Source organism: Leucoraja erinacea, chromosome 15, assembly GCF_028641065.1.
Source record: "Leucoraja erinacea ecotype New England chromosome 15, Leri_hhj_1, whole genome shotgun sequence".
NCBI classification, from domain to species: Eukaryota; Metazoa; Chordata; class Chondrichthyes; order Rajiformes; family Rajidae; genus Leucoraja; species Leucoraja erinaceus.
Genome location: NC_073391.1, coordinates 19,046,168 through 19,071,798, shown reverse-complemented (window position 1 = coordinate 19,071,798; position 25,631 = coordinate 19,046,168). Strand labels below are relative to the sequence as shown.

The 25,631-nt window shown below is 37.6% G+C and overlaps 1 protein-coding gene across 10 annotated transcripts in view; it reads right to left on the bottom strand.

Moving 5' to 3' along the window:
* LOC129704011 (fibroblast growth factor receptor 2-like) overlaps nucleotides 1–25,631 on the bottom strand; it is a 169,368-nt gene that overhangs the window by 22,969 nt on the left and 120,768 nt on the right. For 6 of the 10 annotated variants that reach the window (XM_055646817.1, XM_055646815.1, XM_055646816.1 and 3 more), the window contains 3 exons: nucleotides 10,935–11,125; nucleotides 9,697–9,847; nucleotides 6,851–7,053 (listed from right to left, as the gene is read on the bottom strand). In XM_055646817.1, coding sequence (XP_055502792.1) covers nucleotides 6,851–7,053; nucleotides 9,697–9,847; nucleotides 10,935–11,125 — 545 coding nt within the window. Of the gene's footprint in view, nucleotides 1–6,850; nucleotides 7,054–8,897; nucleotides 9,043–9,696; nucleotides 9,848–10,934; nucleotides 11,126–25,631 lie in introns of all 10 variants that reach the window. The other 4 variants (XM_055646822.1, XM_055646820.1, XM_055646821.1 and 1 more) reach the window with 4 other exon arrangements.

Genomic DNA, 25,631 nt, shown 5'->3' with positions numbered 1-25,631 from the left:
TTTGCTAGTCTCTGGTTTTCAGTAGTCTACAATATACATCTGTCTGGAGATCTTATCTCACCAGGTCATTACACAGTTGAACCGTAGCAGTCAGTACACTTTACAAACATTGCATCCACTAACTCAGCCAAAATTACTAAAGAAAATTACATATTTTTAAAATTGTTTCGGGTATTTTTTCAATCGGCACACCAAATAGGCCTATGTTGGACATCTTAATTTCAAATTTAGAATTAGAAAGCCATACCTTTAAAGTGTTTAAAGTGTTTTTGGATTTAGAAAACATTGCCACAAGTAATTATACAAGTAAGTAAGTAAGGTTAATCATAATATTGAGGAATATTGTTTTTACAGACTGCTTACAATATTAATTAGTTTATAGATATTAACAGACATAGAATTTACACAAAAATAGTATTATGATCATTGACAATTTATAACAAAAAGGTTATTTTGCCCATTGTGTACTTGCCTGTAAAAAAGAGCTACTTAGTCTTATCCAAACACTTCGTCTGTAGCTCTGTAAGTTTTGGTTCTTTGTGTACATATCCAAGAACTGTTTAAATATGATGAAGGTTTCTGCTTCTACTACTTTCAAGAAATGACTTCCAGACCCCAGTGCCATCAAATTTAAAACATTTTTCTCATCCCCCCCCTCCCCCACCCAATTCTTCTGCCAAGTTTTAATAGATTTGTACATTTCTCTATACACTATTCGTTTGACGCCTTTTTGGTCAGCCTGTCATGCAAGCCATTCAAAATTCTTGCCAAAAACCTAGACACTACATCAAACACACTGCTCCTCATTGACCTCGTCTCAAAATATTCAACCAAGTTATTCAGACGCACTGCACTGTTAATACATCAAGCTAATTGTCCTTGGTTAACAGTATCTTCCAAAAGAAAGGCTAATACTGTACCTTGGAATAGACAAATATGTTGCCAATCTCTCAAGTTAAACTAATTGGTCTGTGATTACTAGGTTTATGCCATCCTGCCTATTTAATGGTACAATGCCAGCAGTCCCAGATACTTTGGCACCACTCTTAAAGCAAGTGGAGATGAGCAAACAATGGCCATGGCATCTGTAATTTGCTCCCTTGCTTCATTTAGCACTTCAGGATATATTTCACCTAGGTTTGATGATTTAGTTACTCTCAAAGTTGCCTAACTCATTAATCTTTCTTCTCTCACTCATCCTGCTTAACAATGATGTTGGAAATGGCCCTCCTGAGAAAACGGCCATGATGGTTAACTTACACACATCCTCTGCATCACCACAAAATACCCTTTTTACTCCCTACATCGTTCTTCATCGTTATGTAATTCTAAAATATATTTGGATTTTCTTTGCCGTTCTTTCACCGATTTGACTTAATTTATCTCTGATTTTCGGCTCTTCAGCGGTGTTGAATTGTCAGTGATAAGGAAGGACAGAGTAAGGCCAGGTGAAAGTGAGGGCAGGATAGAAGTTACCAAATGTTCTAAAACTTCTGAATTTCCTATGAGAACACGAGGTGGCACAAATATAGTCTTCAGTTCAACAGAAAAAGAAACAAGGGAGCATACTTAAATAGCACTGAAACAGGAACTATATTGTTTTAGTTTTCAACATAAAATACAGTATATGCCAAACTTTTAGGGAAAGAAGCATAGTTTGAATCCACATTTATGTCATGTTTGGTTATTTTTCTTTTTCCAGTCCATTACACCAGTTCACTGGCAGTGTTACAACCACCTATGCCACATTTGGTTGTAATTTCTATCAGATGTTTTAACCCAAACCATTGACTGCAGCTCTTGGAACACACATGCTGTGAATGTTTGTAATCGAGTACTTGAAACTCCTGGAGGTTATCCAGACAAGAATTTTTTCCACAACTTCACCTTACATTATGTTTTTCTTTTCCTCTGAATGTGCGGTGTGAATTATATTCATATATACAATTACAAAGCAATCATCATGCACTTTGTGTAGGGTCTCCTGTTTTAACTAATGAATGCAAAAAAGTTGATTACTCACAGGGCACCAAATGAACATTAAAAATTATAAAGATAATGGTAACAAATCATTTCCACGTGCTGCTCTCTGCGTGTGTATTTTTCTGGGGTTGTTATGGATCAAATGACTTTTTTCTCAGTTTATCATTTAAATAAAAATTCAATTTGGCGAAACAGAAGAACACCGTAAAAATACACCATCACAGTCCAGTTTTCTAGTTTAATATTTATAAACATTTTAAATCACAACATTTCCCTTAAAGTCGCTACAGCCTATCAAGTATTAAAAGTAAAAAGAAACAATGTAGATGTCTCCAAAAATGTATATTTTTGGAATATACCGAGGACTTGCACTGATGAACAAATCAGTTTTCAAGATTACTACAAACTAAATACATTGACCAATCCAGTAACAACATAACTTGGAGTTTTTGGCATATAAAGTTTCTAAATATCATCAGCAAATTCCCTGCCCAGCACAGATTACAATGGAAAACAAGAAGTTAAAACTACCAATCAACATTGCTGTTAACAACCTATCCTTTCCCTCAAATACCACAAAAAATATTGAAGTGGTTTATTGTACTAACTTATTAAAATAGAATCACCCTAAAAGTCCTTAATACACACACTAATGAACCGTACTTTAAAAAACAGCTATTAATTTACACTCTTAAAACTGAAAGAAAAGCTAATGATATGTAATTTGGGGTGACATCTGGCAGTTGGAGGTGGCAGAATGGGGTCATGCGTGCATACATGGAATTCCTTTGGTATTATCACATCCTGTCACCAGGGTTGCACCATGTGCAGCAAGTAGGGATTAAGACTTTTAACTATTTATGGACCACATCAATATTAAAAATGAAACCCATAGTCTGACAGCAGATTTTCCATAGATAATTTTCCAAACATGAATGTCAATGTTTAACTGGAAAGCAGGAAGCTAAAAAGAAGTTTTAAAGAGATTTGGCAGATATTTGGAATCTATGGTTAAGCAACATGGACCCCATTTAAAAGCTCTCTTTAGGAAACAGCTGTTTAAAGAGATCCCACAACATTATCATGGTTATATCATTCATTAAAGACAGAGATCGGGCAGCCCAGAGGCACAATTTTTAGTCTAGGTGCAAAACGACATTGGTGGATTTGAACTAATATTTACAATTATGTTACTGATTATATCCCTTCTTTGGAATCACTACATTTATCTGCATTATCAGGAAAAGCTGATAATGTCAGCACAATAACCTGGCTCTCAACACCAGCAAAACCAAGGAACTGATTGTGGACTTTGGAAGGGGTAGGATAGGGACCCACAAGGTGGAAAGGGTCAAGAACTTCACATTCCTGGGCGTGCATATTTCCGAAGATCTTTCCTGGTCCCAGCACACTGATGCAATTATAAAGAAAGCACATCAGCGCCTCTATTTCCTGAGAAGATTACGGAGAGTCGGTATGTCAAAGAGGACTCTCTCGAACTTCTACAGGTGCACAGTAGAGAGCATACTGACTGGTTGCAGCGTGGCTTGGTTCGGCAACTTGAGCGTCCAGGAGCGGAAAAGAATGCAGAAAGTTGTGACCACTGCCAAGTCCATCATCGGCTCTGACCTCCCCACCATCGAAGGGATCTATCGCAGTCGCTGCCTCAAAAAGGCTGCCAACATCATCAAGGACCCACACCATCCTGGCCACACACTCATCTCTCCACTGCCATCAGGTAGAAGGTACAGGAGCTTGAAATCTGGCACATCCAGGTTCAGGAACAGCTACTTCCCCACAGCCATCAGGCTATTAAACTCGCCATCAAACAAACTCTGAACTATAACAGCCTATTGCACTTTATCTGTTTATTTATGTGTGTATATATATGGCCTATGCTATATAGACACACTGAATTGTTCTGTATGTATGCTTACAATACTCTGTTGTGCTGCAACAAGCAAGAATTTCATTGTCCTATCTGGTTCACATGACAATAAACTCTCTTGACTTGACGAAGTTCTAGTTTGGAAGAGAGATCCCCAGCTGAGAGAAATCCTGGGAAGTAGACAAGTGCTGCATGTTGGTCACATTTTAACAGGTTTTTAATTATCAATATGTGTGAAGGCTAGAGTTATGTACAAATAACTACATTGCACATTAATTCCAGGATGTGGAAGCTGGAAAGATTTGAAAATGCAAATCAGGTATGTCACTTATTGTTTTAACATTTTCACTCGGCAACTCTACCTCTAACTTCCTGAGAATTCCTTTGAACTAACTGTCAAAGTGATAATTCCTTTGAACTCACGGTCTACACCCCAATCAATTAGCATAAAAAAACAAAAACACCTTCATCCAAACCTATTGTAATGACATCTCTGATTCTATTAACATGTCAGCTACAAAAAGGATTGAAACAAATAATCATCAAATCTGTGAGAAATCAATTGAAGGAAAAATCTTCTGAAAATCAATGCCCTTTTAATACACATTGGGATGTTTAAGATCCAGCTGAGTCATGCAATCAGCAAAAGGCACTCTGATCTAAAATCTCAATCAAAGAATGACAGTTCCAGAAATTTCAGTTTCATGCCAGATTGGTGGTCCACACTATATTACCCAATCCTGAATTCCTGACTCAAAACCAAGACAGTAAATGCAACAACCCCATCTGATATACACAGTGTTAACAACTTAGTGAACATGACCATGCGACATTCAAGATCTTGTCTTTTGCTGCTGAAAGTCTGCTGGAGCAGAACCCCCATGAACACAACAACTGACCCAATGTTGTTATTTGGAGGTCAGTGAAAATGCTGCTAAAGGCAGCTTGCTTAAATGCCTTATCAACATGCATTCACTGAATTATACATTGATGGAGCATGTTGATAAACCAGGGATTAAAAAGGTACAAGTTTAAATTTGAAATGCCTCTGAAGGGAATAAATATGATTCTTATGCAAATTAGGCACGTGGTATAGTGGAAGAGTTGGAGGCAAGAGATTTGTCAATGTTACAGCTACAACTATTTAGTGCTATTTGCGAGAGGCAACTCCAAATCTGAAGACCCTTCGCCAATGCTGAATATTTTAATGATCTCACAAGGGCAGTAGCAATGGTGGAGCAGGAAGTCCATCTCCCAGTATTTAGATTATTTTCCTGTACATGGAAAGTAACATATGGAGTACACTATTGTACATCAACAATTGAGATTAATGGTAACACACAACAACTCTGCCTGAGTGATAAGACATGTTCTTTGAATTTTCATTACTTATTGTCTAAAGTACGAATTAAAAATTGTTAATAAAATAGGAACATCTTATCTATTAGCAGAAAGAATTCCAGAACAAAAGTAAAAACACATTTTCGTTATAAAATACACAAAGTGCTGGAGTAACTCAGCGGGTCAGGCAGCATCTCTGGAGAACATTGATAGGTGACATTTAGGGTTGTGACCCTTCTTCAGCCTGATAGTGGTGGGGGTGGGAAGAAAGCTGGAAGAGAGAAGAGCAGTACTAAGTCTGGCAGGTGATAGGCAGATATAGGTGAGGGGGGTTTTGATAGGCAGATGGGTGGACATAGGTCAGAGATGAAGAGACAAAAAGGTATGAGATAATGATGGAAATAATATAAATTGCGAAGCCAGAGGAAGGAACATGGGTGGGAGGGGGGTGAAATGGATGCAGGTCCAGGTGGGACACAGGGAAGAGAGGGTGGGGGGGTTGGAGGTGTATGTTAGCTACTTAGCAACATTAATTAATTAACAACATGCGATGCTGTTCCTCCAGTTTGTGTGTTGCCTTGCTCTGGCAGTGGAGGAGGCCCAGGACAAAAAGGGAATGGGAAGAGGAGTTACAATTGTTAGCAGCCAGAAGATCCAGTAAGCCTTTGTGGACTGAGCATGTTTTCCGCAAAACAGTCGCTGAATCTATGCTTACTCTCGCAGATGTCATAAGGCCACGTTGGGAACACCAGATTCCGTAGTTGAATGTTAGAGGAGTTGTACATGAACCTTTGTCTCACCTGGGAGGACTGCTGGGGTCCCTGGATGGATGTGGGGAAAAAGGTATAGGGACAGATATTACATCTCCTGCAGTTGCAGGGGAAGGTACCTGGTGAGGGGTTGATTTGGGTGGGAAGGGGTGAATGTACCAACGAGTTGCTGAGTGAGTGGTCTCTGTGGAAGGCAGAAATGGGTGGGGATCGGAAGATGTGACTGAAATGTTGGATCACTATATTTCTGTTCCGTCAAGGGGGTGGGGGAGCGAGCGAGGGCAGAACAATGTGTCACAGTGGAGACACAGGTGAGGGATCTATCTATGAGAGCTGGGGGAAAACCACGCTTACTAAAGAAAGAGGACATCTTGAATGGGGTGACATCAGTCTGAAGGGTCTTGACCCTAAACGTCACCCATTCCTTCTCTCCAGAGATGCTGTCTGCCCCACTGCATTACTCCAGCATTGTGTGTCAACCTGTGGACATCTCGAATGTCCTGGAATTGAAAGCTCCATCTTGGGAGCTGATCCGGCTCCCAAGAGACGGAGAAAGTCCCTTCCGACATTAAATACCTTTATTCCATCCTATCCACCTTGGCAGTTCTTTCTAATTTCCTAATTGAAACAACTTCTATAGCATTGAATTGAGGACTAATAAAATTGAGTTATTTAATAAGCTTAATGAGTGGATAAACAGCTCAGCACTGGTAATTCGACAGTAGTCTATTTAGAGTAAAGACAATGTTTTGGTTAATGTTACAGAAAGAGGGGAAGTTGATTGATCATTTCTGGGGTGTCCACTAATAGGGAAAAATAAATGTATGTTATGTTAAGTAAAGATTTTTGAACTCTCTTATCTACTTTCTGTTACCTGTCTGCGCAGAGGAATGCTTTTGGTCAGCTTGTGCACCGTTGGCTGGGCGCTGAAATCTGGCTTCTTGGCAGAGCTCCTCATGCGGCAAATAATAACCGTCAGCACCATGCAAACGATTACAAAAACACCAATGCAATAGATAACTATTTCCAGATAGTCAGGAGAGGTCAACCCTTTTTGTTTGTCTTCGGGCACTGGATTGCACGTGAAGAAACAATTGTCAGATGTTAGCGTATAGATTTACACATGACAAGGTGACTGAAACAGAAGTGACATATTACTAACAGCAACATTCATATTCTTTCAGAACATTTTCAATAATAATAAACAAAGTGAGTGCCTTTTGTTTTAAAGATACCATTGTGATACCGAGTTATTTGCCTAAACTACAAAACCTCTGTTTCAATAGAATTAGGGTGTTATAGTGGTACAATACCAGTCTTGTTGGAAATGGCCTCAGCATCTTATGATACCAAAGGAAAAAGTTCTCTTTCTGCTCATTACCCAGTGGCACCAACTGAACAAACCTTGTGGTTGCAGTACTGCTGTGACAGAATGATCAGGTCTACAATGCCATTAAACCGAGATATTGGATGTCTGCAGACACAAGAGGGAGGAAACCAGGGACTAAGGATGAATCAAAAACATATTTTTGGTCTGATGTAGTACTGGTGTACCTTTGTATTAGATTCTAGAGTGACATTTTGCAAAGAATTAGGAAGACAAGGAGCAAGGTGACATTCTCTTGTTTTTGCAATTCTTAAAAGTTATTACAGCAAAACTGGGGGGAAAACGGCTTCCAGCTCTTTAAGTCGTTGAGGGATACTAATAGTGACAATAAAAACCAAACAAAAAATAAAATTCAAGTACAAAACTAATAAATTAATAATATTTCTGCCCAGCTTTAACATACTGGCAGTTATTTCACTACAATTGTTATGTTCAGTTAAAAATTATATTGATGTTAAATTTAAAACTGTACATGCTCTGGTGCAAAGTCCAAGACTCATAGAGCTAAAAGGTTAAACTGAACCAGCTTTTGTTAAAGTGATAAATATTCAGTTATACAGCTTCATGTATATTACATAAGCAAAAAAACACTCAGTGTGTTAGGCAGTGCCTTAAATTTTTATCATTAACGTACATCTACAGCACAACATATTTAGCATAATGAATGCTATTCAAGCTTCTGCCATCCATAACAAGTAGTACTGCCAAAAGCTACCAAGCATAACATGCCCTCTGAAAGCTTTAAGGTGAAACAAGAAGCAAATAAAACCAGGAACAGTCCCAGATTCCTAGTGAAAGCAAAGCTGCAGGAAGGGTTTTACCTGATTGTCTGTGAAATTAAAGACTACAGCAAAGGTTTGTTGCATTCTTAAAGAGACAATCATGGTATTTGGTGAAAAACCTCAATACGTCATTCAGATCAAACAGTGTGGTTAGCAGGTCCTTTTCTCCGAGGAGAAAAGATTAGTTGTTATTGCATCCTGCAAATCTGATAACCATCATTGTTCAACAGAATTGAACTTTCACAAGGGAATTGCCGAGCAGGTGCAGTTCATTGAGTGATAATTGAGAAAGTTTTGCCTGAACTTAGTTGTGTCATGCCAACTTTCTTCCTGCCAATTATCAGTTAAAAAATATCACTGATGACTATTTCTTAAGAAAGAGAAACAGCATCAGTTTCAACATGCTCAGTAAGACTTTCCATGCCCTCTGCTGCAAATGAATCAGAACCTCATTCTGAATGCATGCAATCAATGAAGAAATAAAGTTAATTCATTGAGTGAATTCCCAAGAAGTAACACTGCTCTTTAATAGAAGAGAAACTGGCATTGCAACGGTATAAAAGCAATTGTCAGTGTGACTCTCCCCTTAATTATTTAAACAAATACATTATATATAATTATATACAATTATCCATCTATGTTGGTACAATTTTAGCAATTCAGTTTCCTTGCCAGTTCTTCTACAGAAAGCAGTGTCAATTTTGCATTAGGTGAAAGATTAACCATTGAAGGAAAGCCATATGTACCTGACTCAACTGTCAACCATGCAGAGTGATGAGAAATCCCAATAGAATTACCCGCCAAGCATGTATACTCCCCAGCATCCTCAAAAGTTACATTCCGTAAATAGAGAACCTCAATTTCTTTGTCCGTAGTATTAACACCGGCAGTCTAGAAGATAAAAGGGAAGCAAAAACAAAAAAAATATACAAGCAAGACATCATGAGATATTTGTGGACTGGAACAACAAACCAAGGGATTGCTGCTTAACAGTAGAGGTGCAGCAACCTAATAGAGTGTTGTACCTATCCACAACCCTTCATCCACAGCTTGCACCCAAGCTTGTTGTCTGGAATAATCAGATACCCATCACCATCTTAACTCACCCTTCTAGACATGCAATTGAACTCATGGAAAAATAGAGCCACAATAATTATTTTCTTCATAATTTTTGTCTTCGAATAAAAGAAGGAGTGAAATGAAAGAGGACATGAAACGGAAATGAAAAGGCAGAAAATTAAAGAAGAAAATTCACAAAATAATTAAAAACTGTATAGTGATGAAAAAGGTAAAGACAAACTGAGAAACACGTTGAACTGTATTGTGACAGAGAATTTAGTGGCACATTGTGGATATTTTTCCATGTCTACCGTGCATAAAGTTGCATCTTGGAAAGGAAGTTAAGAAACCATGAATAACCCAAAGCCCAAAGATTCCGCAAGTTGCTTTCAATCTTCCAAGCATCTCCCAGCATGAATCAGCTGTTTCCCAAATTCATTTACCATGGGCAGAGCTTTGTGATTTTTGTTTTTGTAATTGTGTTACCTTTTGGGGAGAATTGAGCAACAGTGAGCCAAGCAGACTGATTGACAGCTCCAATATAATTGGAGACCTTACATATATATTCGCCACTGTCCGCCTCAGTCACATTGTTTAGATTCAGAACTTCTGCATTGGAACTATTTATCCCCGAGTGCTAGAACAAACCAATAACAGAAGATAACAATATAATTGCCATTCTGGCATGAACAGTGCTCATATCCCACCACCAGCATAATCTCCACATGAAATAACTTTATGTAATAAAGAAAATTATTTTATTTACGAAAACGGCCCACAATCTTGTGGCGTGAAGGAGAAGCAAGGACTGTAAAAAATCATTAAATAAACGATTCTGCTTGAATAGGTCATACCAGTTTAGTTGGCACATTTTAAACCAGTGATCTTTCTTTCAGCAAGGATCAATCTTTCTGAAATTTGTTCACTATCTTTCCAACTTTGTTCTGCCACTGATAACACTTGGAGTCCACCAGGCGGAGATCCAATTCCTTCAGTGTTCCAGTGGTTAGGTTGGGAGTCTATTGACTAAACTTGAACAAGATCAGCGTCTCCCTTTATTGCATGGAGATAAATGGCTCTGAGAGAGATAGTCTAGTTTTAGGTAATTAAATGAAGCAACTTAAAAATAACATAATGTATCAGTTTTTAAATGTTGTCAATTATTTTAAATGTTTATCATATATTTGAAGATAAAAAATATTTAATTTGCTTGTGAATGTCAGAGACATTCATTGGCTGTTAACAGTTTTGACACCAGATTAAACCTGATGGTGTGGCTCACCCAGCTGTCAAAGACTATGGGTGGAGCTTGCCATCTTCACTTTTGTTCTTCATGGGATCTCTGATCAGAATTAAACCTTCGGGGACCATTGTGCTGCTTTCTTATGAACAAAGAGTGGAGTAGGAAGTGGAATGATTCAGATGGACTATCTTACTTGACAGACCAATCAGATCCAAGAGCCATCTGTTTTGCACAATGTTTTAAAGTTATTTGAAATGTAGATGTATGTTTAGCTTTCATAGCAATGGAACGGGAAGAAAAATAATTCAATTTCACGAGAAATTATTGGGATTAAACTAGAATTAGGAATAATGTAAAACAAAATGGATGTAGACAAAATGGATGTCTACAGATAATTAAAATATGGATATTTCTTGTCCTTATTGATAACAAATGTCACCCTCATAAACATCACATCCTGAAAGCCTTTGAATTTTCAAACCTTTAAAATATTGAAGTAAGGAGTTCCATCCGGACTATATTTACTGCCATTCTTTTCAACATGCTTCAGCCACTGTATATGGGGTTGGGCATCACTGAATACTTTACATACAAACTCCACATCACTTCCCACCAATGCTGTTTTATTTGCAGGCAATCCTGCTTGAAGAATGGGCCTGTGGGGTGACCGCTCTGAAACAAATTGGAGAAAACAAGCATATGTTGTATTGATACATGAAAGATGAGTGAATCCATACATAATTTTGCACATTTAACTTCCATTAGAATTTTAATTCCATAAACACAGTTAACAGGAAACTATTGCACGCTTGATTAAATTAAGTTAGTTCAGAAGTTTCCCTTTGATTCCCTAACCCCCCCCTTTGCAAAAGCAAAAAAGCAAGTAAGGAAATTTGACAAGGAGATATAAGCAAAGCAAGAATTTCATTGACCCATCTGGGACACATGACAATAAACTCTCTTGAATCTTGAATCTAGTCTTACAAATATATTAAAAATTAGAAATATTAACTAATTCAAAATGCTTAAAAAAACAACTTAAAATTACATGAAACTTCTTCATATAAAGGAGCATAAAAGGCTGTTATGAAATGCTGCTTCAGCTATTATTTGGAGCACAGTTTAAAATTATATTCTGGCTCATGGAAATAGAATTTTAAATATAGGTGGTTCTGAAGTGCATGGGTTTTCATAAGGCTGTTCTCTGTTGTTTTTCCATTATGTATGAAGTAACATCCTGCTTTAATAGCTATGAGGCTTGTAAAAGGTATCCAGTTTAAAAACCTCTGAAATGTCTTTAAACTTTGGAAGGAGACCACAGAACAGCTACAGACCCCCCAAAGAAAACATTGGAGGTACTAAGAAAACGCTTTTCAGAGCGCATGTTTAAAAATTCATATGAGAACCAACAAGACCATATGCAGTGCACTACATAATGTTTGGGACAAAGACCAATGATATAATTATTTGCCTCTGTACTCCACAATTTAAGATATGTAATAGACAAAATCACATGTGGTTAAAGCACATTGTCAGATTTTATTAAAGGGTATTCTTTACACATTTTGGTTTCACCATGTAGAAAATACAGCGATGTTTATACATAGTCCCCCCATTTCAGGGCACCATAATGTTTGGGATACAGCAATGTCATATAAATGAAAGTAATCATGTTTAGTATTTTGTTGCATATCCTTTGCATACAATGGCTACTTGAAGTCTGCAATTCATGGACAACGCCAGCTGTTGGGTGTCTTCTCTGGTAATGCTCTGCCAGGCCTGTATTGCAGCCATCTTTAGCTTAAACTTGTTTTGGGGGCTCGTCCCCTTCAGTTTTCTCTTCAACATAAAAAAGGCAATGCTCAATTGGGTTCAGATCGGGTGATTGACTTGGCCACTCAAGATTTGACCATTTTTTAAGCTTTGAAAAACTGCTTTGTTGCTTTAGCGGTATATTTGGAATTAGTGTTTTGCTGTAGAATGAACCGCTGGCCAATGAGTTTTGAGGCATTTGTTTGCACTTGAGCAGATAGGATGTGTCCATACACTTCAGAATTAATTATACTACTACCATCAGCAGTTGTATCATCAATGAAGATAAGCGAGCCAGTACCTTCTGTAGCCATACATGCCCAGCCTATAACACCCCCACCACCGTGTTTCACTGATGAGGTGGTATGCTTTGGATCTTGGGCAGTTCCTTCTCTCCTCCATACTTTGCTCTTGCACTCACGCTGATTGTAAGTTAATCTTCGTCTCATCTGTCCACAAGACCTTTTTCCAGAACTGTGGTTGCTCTTTTAAGTACTTCTTGGCAAACTGTAACCTGGCCAACCTATTTTTGTGGCTAACCAGTAGTTTGAATCTTGCAGTGTAGCCGCTATATTTCTGTTCATGAAGACTTATGCGGACAGTGGTCATTGACAAATCCAAAACAAGAGTGTTTCTGATCTGTCAGGCAGGTGTTTGGGTTTTTTTCTTTATTAAAGAGAGAATTCTTCTGTCATCAGCTGTGGAGGTCTTCATAGGCCTGCCAGTCCCTTTGCGATTAGCAAGCTCACCAGTGCTCTTTCTTCTTAATGATGTTCCAAACAGTTGATTTTGGTAAGCCTGAGGTTTGGCTGATGTCTCTACCAGTTTTATTCTTGTTTCTCAGTCTTATAATGGCTTCTTTGACTTTCATTGGCACAACTTTGGTCCACATGTTGATAAACAATAATAAAAGTTTCCAAAGGTGATGGAAAGACTGGTGGAAAGACTAGGTGTTGAGAGCACTCCTATACCTGCATGAAGGAGGCAATTAAACACACCTGAGCAATTACAAAGACCTGTGAAGCGTCCCAAACATTATGGTGCCCTGAAACCAAAATGTATAAAAATACCCTTTAGTAAAATCTGACAATGTGCACTTTAACCACATGTGATTTTTTTTTTATTGCAAAACTCAAATTGTGGAGTACAGAGGCAAATAAATACATGATTGGTCTTTGTCCCAAACATTATGGAGGGCACTGTATATTATATTATTATCTTGCCAGCATTTCTAAAGGAGTATTTTGAATTTGCCAAAAGATTCCTTCACAAGCAAATATTTTGAGTGCAATGCAAAGACATGGTGCCTCTGGTTAACAATAAGACCTTTGATATAGTCAAACATATTTGGCTGGATGCTTGCATCTACTGGGAATTAATTCATGGGGCAACTTTGCCCTATTCCAAGGCCACAATTAGTTCATTTAAAGTATGGTACAATCAATCAAATGTTCTCATTCTCACATTCAAATCTTAGATGTTGAACTTTAAGTCAAGGAGTTTTACTCTAAACATTCTAAATGTCTTCCTGTTGCCATTATGTTAATGTTTAAAACTTTTAATTTTCTCAGTTTTCTGAGGAAAGTGTGTTTACCACTATTTAAGTCAAACTTCTTATTAAATAATTAAATTTGTTTAAAACCCTTCAAACGTACTGCATCAAATCACAATTCCCCTGCAGAGAAACTATTTGAAAATTATATGGAAATAAGAATACTGCACTCTTTCTTCACATTAAAAAAAAATAAGCAGAGCAATGGGATTGGGTAGTTATGAATACACCATTATATCTGTATGCTACTACTCTGAACTCAAACATGAATTTCCAAACATAAAAGATTCTGGAGAGATTTGGCAAGTATTGATTTTTATTTCCTTTCAATATTTAAATACTGCATTAAATATATTAATAATTAACAAGATATAAGCAATGCTGTCATATTTTAAAGAAAGGGACTGCAGATGCTAGTTTACAAAGTAAGGCACAAAGTGCTAAAATAACTCATTGGGTCAGGCAGCACTTTTGGAGGACTCAGACTGTCTTCAGACCCATTATAGTATGGAAGAGAAAGCTAGAAGAGAGGTGGGGGCAGGACAAAGCCAGGCAAATGATGTGGGGTACAGGTGAGGGGGTTTGAACGGCAGATAGCTGGACAAAAGCCAGAGTTTAAAGACAAAAGGATGTGAAATAAGGGACATGAAATGTGAAGCCAGCAGAAGGAATACTGGTGGAAGGGAATGGTGAGAACTGATTATGCATCCAGGTGAGGTACAGGGAATAGAAAGGGGGGGGGAGGGGAGATAAAGGGTGGGGGAGTTTGTAGGTTAGTTACCTACAATTGGAAATTTCAATGTCCATACCGTTGGGCTGTAAGCTAAAAGCAACCGAGCTGTATAAATACAATGCAAAATCTTCAAGAGTAGATTTAAGCATACCACCTGGTATCATCTTTGGCACTAGATTTGAATATGATAATCAGCCAAGCCAACCAAGAAAAGCCCTTCTCAGTAACATCTGGATACAGGAAGAGAGGGGGAGCTATCCCACAGACTAGCAAATCAATAATCCAGGATAATTACAGACGCCCAGCCAATAACTCTGACACCTTCATCACCATCAAGGGTCAAGTCCCACAGAGCCTGCAATTCGTCAATATATTGTATCTGGATTCTATCAAGTCTCATGGCACAAAATTACAGCCCTTCTTCATTTATTGCGGGTCATTTTGAACTGTCACTGAAGGCTGCGGGGACAGAGAAATTACTGTGGTCATTGCTTAAAATAAATTGGTAGTGTCATCATTCACTAAGCAATTGAGCCCTCAAAGAAATATGTAAAACTGAGTCTGTGGCCTGTTGCAATTAACACCTTTCAACAGTGTGACTAATAGCCATTCCATCTGTTCGTCACCAACCACACAATGGACAATCCTTTCACTGGAACCTTGCTACCTGACCCAAACCTGATAGAACCTGGCCATATGTGGCCATATTTAAAAAAAAGGCATTGAGTTGAAATCGGACTGGATGTGGTTAGATCAGATTTTTTTTTTTTTTGCCCAATCAGATTCGCGATTAGCAGCACTATCAAGCGGCACTTATTCCCCCAATGTTCAATGGGGACCAGTTAGCTCTAGATATAACAACCATAAGCAGGAATGGGCTAATCACCTTTGAATAAATCCTACCAATTTCTGTCCTGAATATATTCAGCAACTCAGCCTCATGTGTCTTGGAAAGAAACATTTGAAGATCCATTCTCTTCTCAAAGGTAGTTGGGTATGCAGTAAACATTGATTTTGCCAGCAATACTCACATTTTGTGTATGGTTAAAAATTATTAATGACAGATTGAGGATGTTTTTTTGTCAAGTTTGACAAACCTTTACGGGTTTCTGTTGTACATACAGAATAAATAAATGGGAACCAGTGGATGTAGGAGAACAATCATAACAACGCAAAATATTATGATACAAAAAAAAGAGCACATAAGACTGAGGATTGGTTAACAGACAGGAAAGTGCAGAAATTAATGGATTATTATTGAGTGTGGAGGGGGGCTGTGAACATTGGAACACAGCAGGTGCTGTGTAGCTACTGGGGGCCCCCAGCTGCACACATATCAGTGATTTAGATAAGGAGGCCAAATATTATATATCTAAGCTTGCTAATGATACAACACAAGCTGTCAGCATGGATTCTGATGAGGATAAATAGATTCAAAGGGATATAGAAAGTTAAATGAAGGGGCAAGCGCATGACAGATACAATATAATGTGATAAAATATGAGGTCAACCACTTTGGTAGTAGAAAACAAAGGCAGAATATTCTTTAAATGGTGTCACTGAGCTTTGCAGCGTGGAACCAGGCCCTTCACCCCAGCTTACCCATGCTGGCCAATTAGGAGATTCAGAGTGGTCCATTTGCCTACACTTGGCCCATAGCCCTCTAAATCTGTCCTACCTACATCTATCTTAATGAGTTTTGGAAGTTGTAATTGTATCTGCTCTTATAGCTTCCTCTGGCAACTCCCTCCAGATATGGACCACCTTCCAAGTGAAAACTTGGGGCCCGAGGTCCCTCTCAAATTTTTCCTCTCTCCTCTTATGCCTTGTCCCTGTAGTTTTAGAATGCTCTACCATTGGAAAATGACAGTGAGTGTTGCCATTATCCATGTTCCTTCTGATTTTGTATACTTTCATAAGTCCCAATCTAACCCGTCTCTATGTATTCAGAGAGACCGAGTATCCTTATACAGAAATCACTGAAAATTAATGTGCATGTAAATACGAGCATTAGGAAGGCACTTGGTATGTTGCCCTTTGTTACAAGAAGGTTTAAGTACAAGAGTAAAGACATCCTACTTCAATGGTAAAGAGTCACATCTGGAATAACGTGCACAGAAGGAGTGCACAGGGTTTCTCCTAAGAGTTTACGCAGACTAGCTCTGTACTACATATAGTACAGTACAATCAAAAGTGATCTTATTGAAAAGTGAATTTGCTGAAACGTACAAAACTATTACAAGGGTCACAGTTTCAAAGGTCCATTGTTCTGTGGAGATAAAAAGAAAACAAATCACCCACAGTGTGGCAAATCTTTGGAATTCTCTACCCAAGGGAACTCAGGAGGCCTAATTGCAGCAAACATTCAAGACAAGAAAGGGACAGAATTTGGGATATTTAGGAAATCAAGAGATACAGGGTTAGTGGTGCTGATGTAATAGATTAGGAGAGTGAGGAGGGGTTAGACCTTAGAGATTTCTAAAATCATGTGATGCATCGATAAGATGAATAGCCACAGTCAATTTCCTTGGGTATATGGAGGGGGTCTAAATTTAGACATCATGTTTAAATTGAAGGGCAAAACATTTAACAGGGATTTGGCATATGCTGCCAGAGAAAATGGTAGAGGTGAGTACAGTTCTGACATTTAAAAGACATTGGAGGCGTGGATAAGTGGGATTAGCTTGGTTAGCTTGGCATGGATGAGTTGGGCCGAAGGGCCTATTTCAGGGCTGCTCAGCTCAATGACTCAAGCCGTAATCTTAATGGATTGTGCAGCAGACAAGAGCAATTGAATGGCCTATTCTTGCTTCTAATATTCACAGTCCAAATAATTTCATTAAACTTTCAAACTAGTACACAGTATTTAGTGTCCATGAAGAAATTTTACATTGAGTTCAAAAGGGCACCACAAAAAGTGATTGTTTAAACTGTAAAAGAAAGGCTTTACACACATTAAAAAATGAACACTTTACAGTAACTCTGGTGCCAAATCATCTGGAGGATAAGTATCTCTGGGAAAGTATTTCATTTTCAAAACAATAGTTTGTTTTCCTAAGGATATGAGATATAGAGTAGAGCATTCTTTATTCCACTTTCTACAATTAAACATGCCTGCTGCTGACCAAGGCCATCAGTCTTTGGAGAAAAAAATCTGAGGGTAAACTAAACTAATGCCATTGTGTTTGTTCAATGATGTGACGAGGTGAAGTTGAGAGTTACTGGAGGGGGAGGGACAAGAAATAAATGAGGCAGCTGGCTGGCACTGGATCTGCCACTAATTAAGCTTACGGAGCCACAGCCAAATATTAAAACTCCTGCCAGCAGCATCATGTCATTTTTGCTTATCTTCGCCAAATGTAATTCAAAACTTGACACACCATACCATCCCCCCCGACTCCCCAAAACACAGGGAGTCAGAACTCTTTTCCTGGAACAATTTGACATTCATGATGTGAGCTGATAATCTAGTGTAGGCAATTCACAACCATTTGGCATCACAAGGAATCTAGAATTTTAAATTTTGAAACCCTGGAAAGTTCCTATTTTTCACTATACATTATTTACTGTATGTCGTGTTGTTACTTGCGAGCGGAGCACCAAGGCAAATTCCTTGTATGTGTACATACTTGGCCAATAAGCTTATTCATTCATTCATTGCATGTAAACTACATATACAACTCACTAATCAATTTGTAAAATGTACTAAATGTCTACCTAAGATATATCTTATTTAAAAGTTTACATAAATTTATCATGAAGCTCTTTGCATGCTAAGGGCGCAAGCATTAAGAGCATGAGATTTTATTATAAATGATAAAAGGGGTGCAATTAACAGGGACCTTGGGGTGGTTGGGCACAAGACATTAAAGGTGACAGAATAAGTCAATGGAGCAATTTATAAAGCATATGGAGTTCTTGAATTTATTAATAGAAGCATAAATTACAAATAAAAACAGCTGGAGGTATACAAAATAGTGGTTTGGTCCCATAAAGAATAGTGTGTCCATTTCTGGGAAACACTTTAGAAAAGATATGAATGCAATAATGAAGTACAGAGGAGATTATTTAGAATGGTTGCAGGAATGGGAGGTTACTTACATAGACTGGCAAATCTTTTTAATTTACTTTTCATTTGGAAGGTTTCACTTCAATTAACATACAATTTTACCATGACACTATACCCAGAAAGCTCTCTCAATGTAGCTTATAAACTAGCTGCTTAAAGGATATGAAAATGCAGCAAAGGGCAATTTCGGTTGATTCCTTTGACATACCTATGATTCTGAAATGCACTGAAATTACTTTCAGGTCAGTCAATGGTAAGTAAAACCAGCAAGGAGATGGATAAGGGTGCAAAATGAGCAGCCAAGCTGACTGCACCAATCAACTCAAAACTACACGAACAATTGCCTTTACATGGCACTCCATTGGTATTTCTTTTTCATCTGCATTGACTTTCATTCATGCATTTTATCTGGAGCACAGTATAGGGCCTTTAAATAAAGAGTGTTGCGCAGGACTCTGGAATCCCATGAACTCCCCATTATTCTGCCAATGCCTCTTATCAGAATTGAAATAAAATCTGTGAGTACTTTGCTGAATTCAGTAAATTATTTACCTTATTCCATTACTAACATTAATGAAGGAACATGACATAAACCTGCCTTAGGCAGTGATGTAAAATGTGCAATAGCAAATCAATGGCTCTTTTTACTGCATTTTGCTGTTCATTGGAAAAATAAGCTGCCAATGTCCAATCATCCATTTTCTTCTGGCATCTAAGGTTACTTTACACCCCATAGTTTTATTTTCTTTAAATAACTGGTGGTCAGGAGACGATTTATCGCCTTCACCTGAAAATTGAGAAAATTCAGTACGATATAATGAATGATAGAATTGGTATTTTGCAATCTTCCAAGGGTTAGTGTTCCCCTGTTTTTGAGTTCAGCACCACTATCCTAATATGAAGGAAGTGTACTTTCTAATGACTAACTTTTGAGCAGGTGGCAGGCAAGGAGAAGTTAATGGCTCAATCCCAATACTGAGGCAGGAAGTAGAAAGAGGGTTTCAATAAAAACAAAATGATGGATACCAGATTTCAGAGATTCAAGTCAGCTAGAAGATCATTTTGAGACACCATTAAGGTCAAACTGACCTGACTAATATTACATTCAGACATCATTAGAGGGTCTGGAACATCTGTGGTCACACTAACCTGCACATGACTAATATTCATGGTCATTTTAGTCATAAATAAAACTACTATTCTACATCTTAACCACTATTTTCAAGTAATTTCAGTCTTTACAACTGTAACTAGTTAAACAAAGTGTAATAAATTATTCTAGTTTTGTAATGTAACTCTCCATGTTCTGACATTTTAACTTCTCTGAAACATATTTATTTTGTTAATAATCTTTTTTTAAATGAGGGCAGGAAGTGCACAACTTAGTTTTGTTCATTTTCCCAGAGTATGAAGCAAGTCTAAGTGATATGCTGAAATGGAGCCATTTTTCTGTCTGTCGTTCAATAATATCTGAAAGTTAGCTTTGTATGGTTTGCAGACAAGCTGCAGATCAAAATGGTATACTAGCTTTCCTTTTTCTTCTTAAACGTGTAAATAAAGGTGCAAAAACAATGCCATTTTAAAATCAGCCTGTGAAAAAATTGTATGAGATATTTTATACTCAGCTCAATCTATGCCAGATGACCAACTTAAATATAAAAGTCTTCATTTTTTATCAAATTTACAATCTGGCTCAGCTTTGTTGTACTGTTATATATTTTACTTTTGTGAAAAAGTGCTCACACGGCAAGATGTTCCAGGAAATTAAACCAAGCTGAAAGCAAATAATCATTGTTCAGAATAAATTAAAAGACAGTGTGGAACGAAGTTCACAAAACACAGTATGAAGATTTAAGCATAAAACAGATAAAGGAATACAGCCTATATTGTAAAGCACTGAGACAAGAAATAAGGTACATTTTCATCAAAACATGTCACCATTCTGCATGCATCCTCAAATTACTACGAGCTGGGGCCTTGTCAAATGACATGAGAATAATTGCATTCTCTGCAAGATAATTTGCATAATTATTGCTTATAGCTATGCAACCAAAGCCAGTGCCAGGTGTAAATCACATACCTTCAGTTGTCAATGGATTTAATAAAGACTCTTTATTCACCTAACAACAAAATGCCTAAGAGCATGTTGTAGTGTAAATTCCTTTGTGCTTTGGTCCTAGTCTCTTCTTGTTTTAAGCGCCATGCTCTGAAGTAAATATGTCAAAGTTAGACTCATTACTGTCAGGATTTAGGCAACAGCTATATATTGGCCTGTCAAAATTGCATGTTGGGGCCACTCAGCAGTGGGGCATTTGGAAATTCTCAGACACCACCAAAGTACAGCTACAGGTTTATACATTTACCTCAGAGGGTGTCTTTTCTCATTACTCCACAAGAGCTAAGACCGCATGACCAAGTTATAGCAATGTTAAAACAATTCCTACCAATGTAAAACTCAAATGGGGAAGATTGAGCAGTTTTTGGGAAAAAGAACAAACCACACATTGCATGAAGGGTAAATTTAATGCGAGAGCAAAATATTATTTTATGTACTACCTTAATTGCTCATATACAGTGCCCTCCGTAATGTTTGGGACAAACACAAATCTTTTATTTATTTGCCTCTGTACTCCACAATTTGAGATTTGTAATAGAAAAAAAATCACGTGTGGTTAAAGTGCACATTGTCAGATTTTAATTTTTGGTTAAAATGTGCACATTTTGGTTTCACCATGTAGAAATTACAACAGTGTTTATACATAGTCCCCCCATTTCAGGGCACCATAACGTTTGGGAGACAGCAATGTCATGTAAATGAAAGTAGTCATGTTTAGTATTTTGTTGCATATCCTTTGCATGCAATGACTGCTTGAAGTCTGCGATTCATGGACATCACCAGTTGCTGGATGTCTTCTCCGATGATGCTCTGCCAGGCCTGTATTGCAGCCATCTTTAGCTTATTCTTTTTTTTAGGGGCGCGTCCCCTTCAGTTTTCTCTTCAGCATATAAAAGGCATGCTCAATTGGGTTCTGATCATGTGATTTACTTGGCCACTCAAGAATTTACCATTTTTTAGCTTTGAAAACCTCCTTTGTTGCTTTAGCAGTATGTTTGGGATAATTGTCTTGCTATAGAATGAACCGCCGTCCAATGAGTTTTGAGACATTTGTTTGAACTTGAGCAGATAGGATGTGTCTATACACTTCAGAATTCATTATGCTACTACCATTAGTAGTTGTATCATCAATGAAGATAAGTGAGCCAATACCTTCAGCAGCCATACATGCCCAGGCTATAACACCCCACCACCGTGTTTCACAAATAAGGTGGTATGCTTTGGATTTTGGGCAGTTCCTTCTCTCCTCCATACTTTGCTCGTGCTATCACTCTGATATGTCTCATCTCTTCACAAGACCTTTTTCCAGAATTGTGGTTGCTCTTTTAAGTGCTTCTTGGCAAACTGTAACCTGGCCAACCTATTTTTGCGGCTAACCAGTGGTTAGCATCTTGCAGCCTCTATATTTCTGTTCATGAAGTCTTCTGCGGACAGTGGTCATTGACAAATGCACACCTGACTACTGAAGAGTGTTTCAGATCTGTCGGACAGGTGTTTGGGGATTTTTCTTTATTATAAAGAGAATTCTTCTGTCATCAGCTGTGGAGGTCTTCCTTGGCCTGCCAGTCCCTTTGCGATTAGTAAGTTCACCAGTGCTCTCTTTCTTCTTAATGATGTTCCAAACAGTTGATTTTAGTAAGCCTAAGGTTTGGCTGATGTCTCTAACAGTTTCTTTCTTGTTTTTCAGTCTCCTAATGGCTTCTTTGACTTTCATTGGCACAACTTTGGTCCTCATGTTGATAAACAGCAATAAAAGTTTCCAAAGATGATGGAAATACTGGAGGTGTTGAGAGCTCTCTTATACCTGCATTAAGGAGGCAATTAAACACACCTGAGCAATTACAAACACCTGTGAAGCCATGTGTCCCAAACATTATGGTGCCCTGAAATGGGGGAACTCTGTACAAACACAGCTGTAATTTCTACATGGCGAAACCAAAATGTATAAAAATACCCTTTAATAAAATCGGACAATGTGCACTTTAACCACGTGATTTTTTTCTATTACAAATCTCAAATTGTGGGGTACAGAGGCAAATAAATAAATGATGGGTCTTTGTACCAAACATTATGGAGGACAATGTTTAATAAAAAGGCCTTTGCAAATATAAAATCGGCTACATGCTATAGTATATATTTAGCTTTAATGCATCAATACATATCACTATTTGCCATTTTGGTGAAAAAAATAACATATCTTTAACTATTTTTAGTAGGAAGGAATAATATTACTTGTTTATAAACTGCTGGAATTAACTGCAAATAGATTTTTTTAAAACATAAAGACACTGGCCTCTTAAAGCAAATATATGGTCTGTTCATGCAATGGTGGCTTAAAACAATAAATTATTGTTCCCCTTATCAAAAAATTTCAGCCTACCCTCCCATTACCTGTTCCTGGCTATCTTTTCTGTTCCTCTTGTGATAAATTATCCACTTCCTCTCGAGGTGAAACTGAGTTGAATGCATGTAAGTGAGACAGTCCTTGGGCTTCCTACTTTAAATGGCCTCAAATGACTCATCATATTGTTTAGAATGAGGATAGAAATACAATCTCTGTTGTTTTTGCAATGCTTTACTGCCAGAGGCCAACCGAGATTTTTTAATATCCAATCTAAGGTATTAGGATAATTATTTTAATTATGCTAAAACTTCATAAACAATGCACACTGCTCTGGAATCTCATCCAACTGGTTAACACAATAATTTATATTTGGTGCATCTCATAAGTAGTCACTTGGTTGACACTGAAGACTTGCAAACAATCTCTATCAAAACACGAGTCACATTTCTCACTAGTATGTTCATTGTGTCAAGTTTTCTCACATTTTTAAAAAAGATGCTCAATGAAAACACAGTGACAATAAATTCACAAAGAATAGCGACAGCTGGAAAATGTAGTCAGGCAGCTTTGAAAGCACGCAGATTTCTGGGGGATACACAGCTAGAAATAAGCCCTCGTGGTCATGCCAATGCTTTAAAACCTCAGTTTTGTTCACAAATTTGCCCCCCCCATTGAGAGCATCGATGCAAACAATGGATTGGGGAGGGTAGGGAGAGGGACATGGAGGTTGGGAAGGACGAAGGTTGGAGAAGACACAAGATTGACCTCATGTAAGGAGATATTGCATTATGATGAAATAATAGATTTGATGTTAGAAATTGAAGCAATGGAACACCAAAGATTTACAAATGATCAGATTGAAAAGATTGAACAAGTTCAAACTTACAACACATTATAATCGGGGACTACAACCAAAGACACTAAATCTAATGAGAATAGTTTAAAACAGACATTGTGTAATATTTTTCTTAATAGATCTAAAACTTTGGAATGATCTTCAATAACTTTGTTCAAATTGCATCTGTTCAAATTGCAAATGGATGTTGCAATGAAAGTATGAAAGAGTTATGGAGATGGATTTTGGCGGCTGAGCAGCACATTAATGTTCTTGATGTTTACCTTTTCTTCGGTTTTAAAAAGTGTTACTGGTATAAAAGGTCCAGTAGGCTTTTTGGCATGTTAAACCCAAGCCTCCAATGACATATGAAATTGTGTGCTCTAATTGAAGAGATTATTCCAGTTTAGGCCATGGTCATTTGATACAGAATTTAAACAAGAGAATGTTCTGGAAATTCGTAAATGGTGCACTAGTATATGGACTTAAATGCTGCTGCACACTACATAAATGCAAACAATTAGCTCAGCCACCCTTCAATACAACTTGAAAAGTAAATGTGGAGAAATTAGTGTTACAGTTCAATATTGCATCATTCACAAAGCAAGAGGCTCGGTTATGAAACTCAAACCAGACCCAAGACTTTATTAATAGCCATCATCACTGGGCGCATCTAAGTGAGTTTGGTGTTTCTGTTGGAATCTGGTATTCATCTTACAATATACATCATAGCTTACAGTTGTTTAAGAAGGAACTGCAGATGCTGGAAAATCGAAGGTAGACAAAAGTGCTGGAGAAACTCAGCGGGTGCAGCAGCATCTATGGAGCAAAGGAAAATGGCTCCATAGATGCTGCCGCACAAGTGAGTTTCTCCAGCACTTTTGTCTACCATCACTGGTTACAGACTTGTTTCCATCAAATTATGTTTAAAGAAATCTGAACAATGTGTCATTTTTTAATATATTTTCATGTTTTAAAATAATTAAAAGAATTAAAAGAATCATTTCACTAAGAAAACCTAAGAAACATTAAGTTTTTGAACCAAGACATTAGTAAAAAAAAGATTGCATTTTTTTGATCTTGTTGACTCAGTTCAAAAGTAATGTATGTTTGAAAAACCACTGCTCATTTAAAATTACGTCACCTAATCAACATTTGATCAGCACTTGATATTCTGCCAAGGTCAACTTCAAATGTGGAATTTTAATCATACTGAAAGTGAATATTAAATCAAAAATGACATGGCAGCCAAAACGTCTTCAGGGGTGGGAGAGAAATGAAATTGAACTTCTCTGACCCAATACAAGAATAATTGGAATCTCAATATATTTCTCTCATATTGCCTTCTTTTAAAACTCCCTGGATTTGCTTCCAACTTTACTATTTACTAGCTATGCAAGTCTTTTATTAAAAGTAGCTGGGTGTTCATTGTGTTTTCCAATATGTGGACTTTGTCCTAGCTATCAAGGACACTTAGAAATTGATCAAATTTTATTTTATTTCATGCCATTCATTTATTTATTTATTTTCCCGCCTTTATTTATTTCTTTTCTTTCATATGGCTGTATACCAATTTGCATATCACTGTACCTTAATTGGTACATGTTCCAATAAAATACCTTTAACACCTTTGCACCACAATTCGCAATCCCACCTTCACCACCACACCCCTCTACCACCCAGCTTGTACATCAATTATCGGGCGTTTCACTTCTAA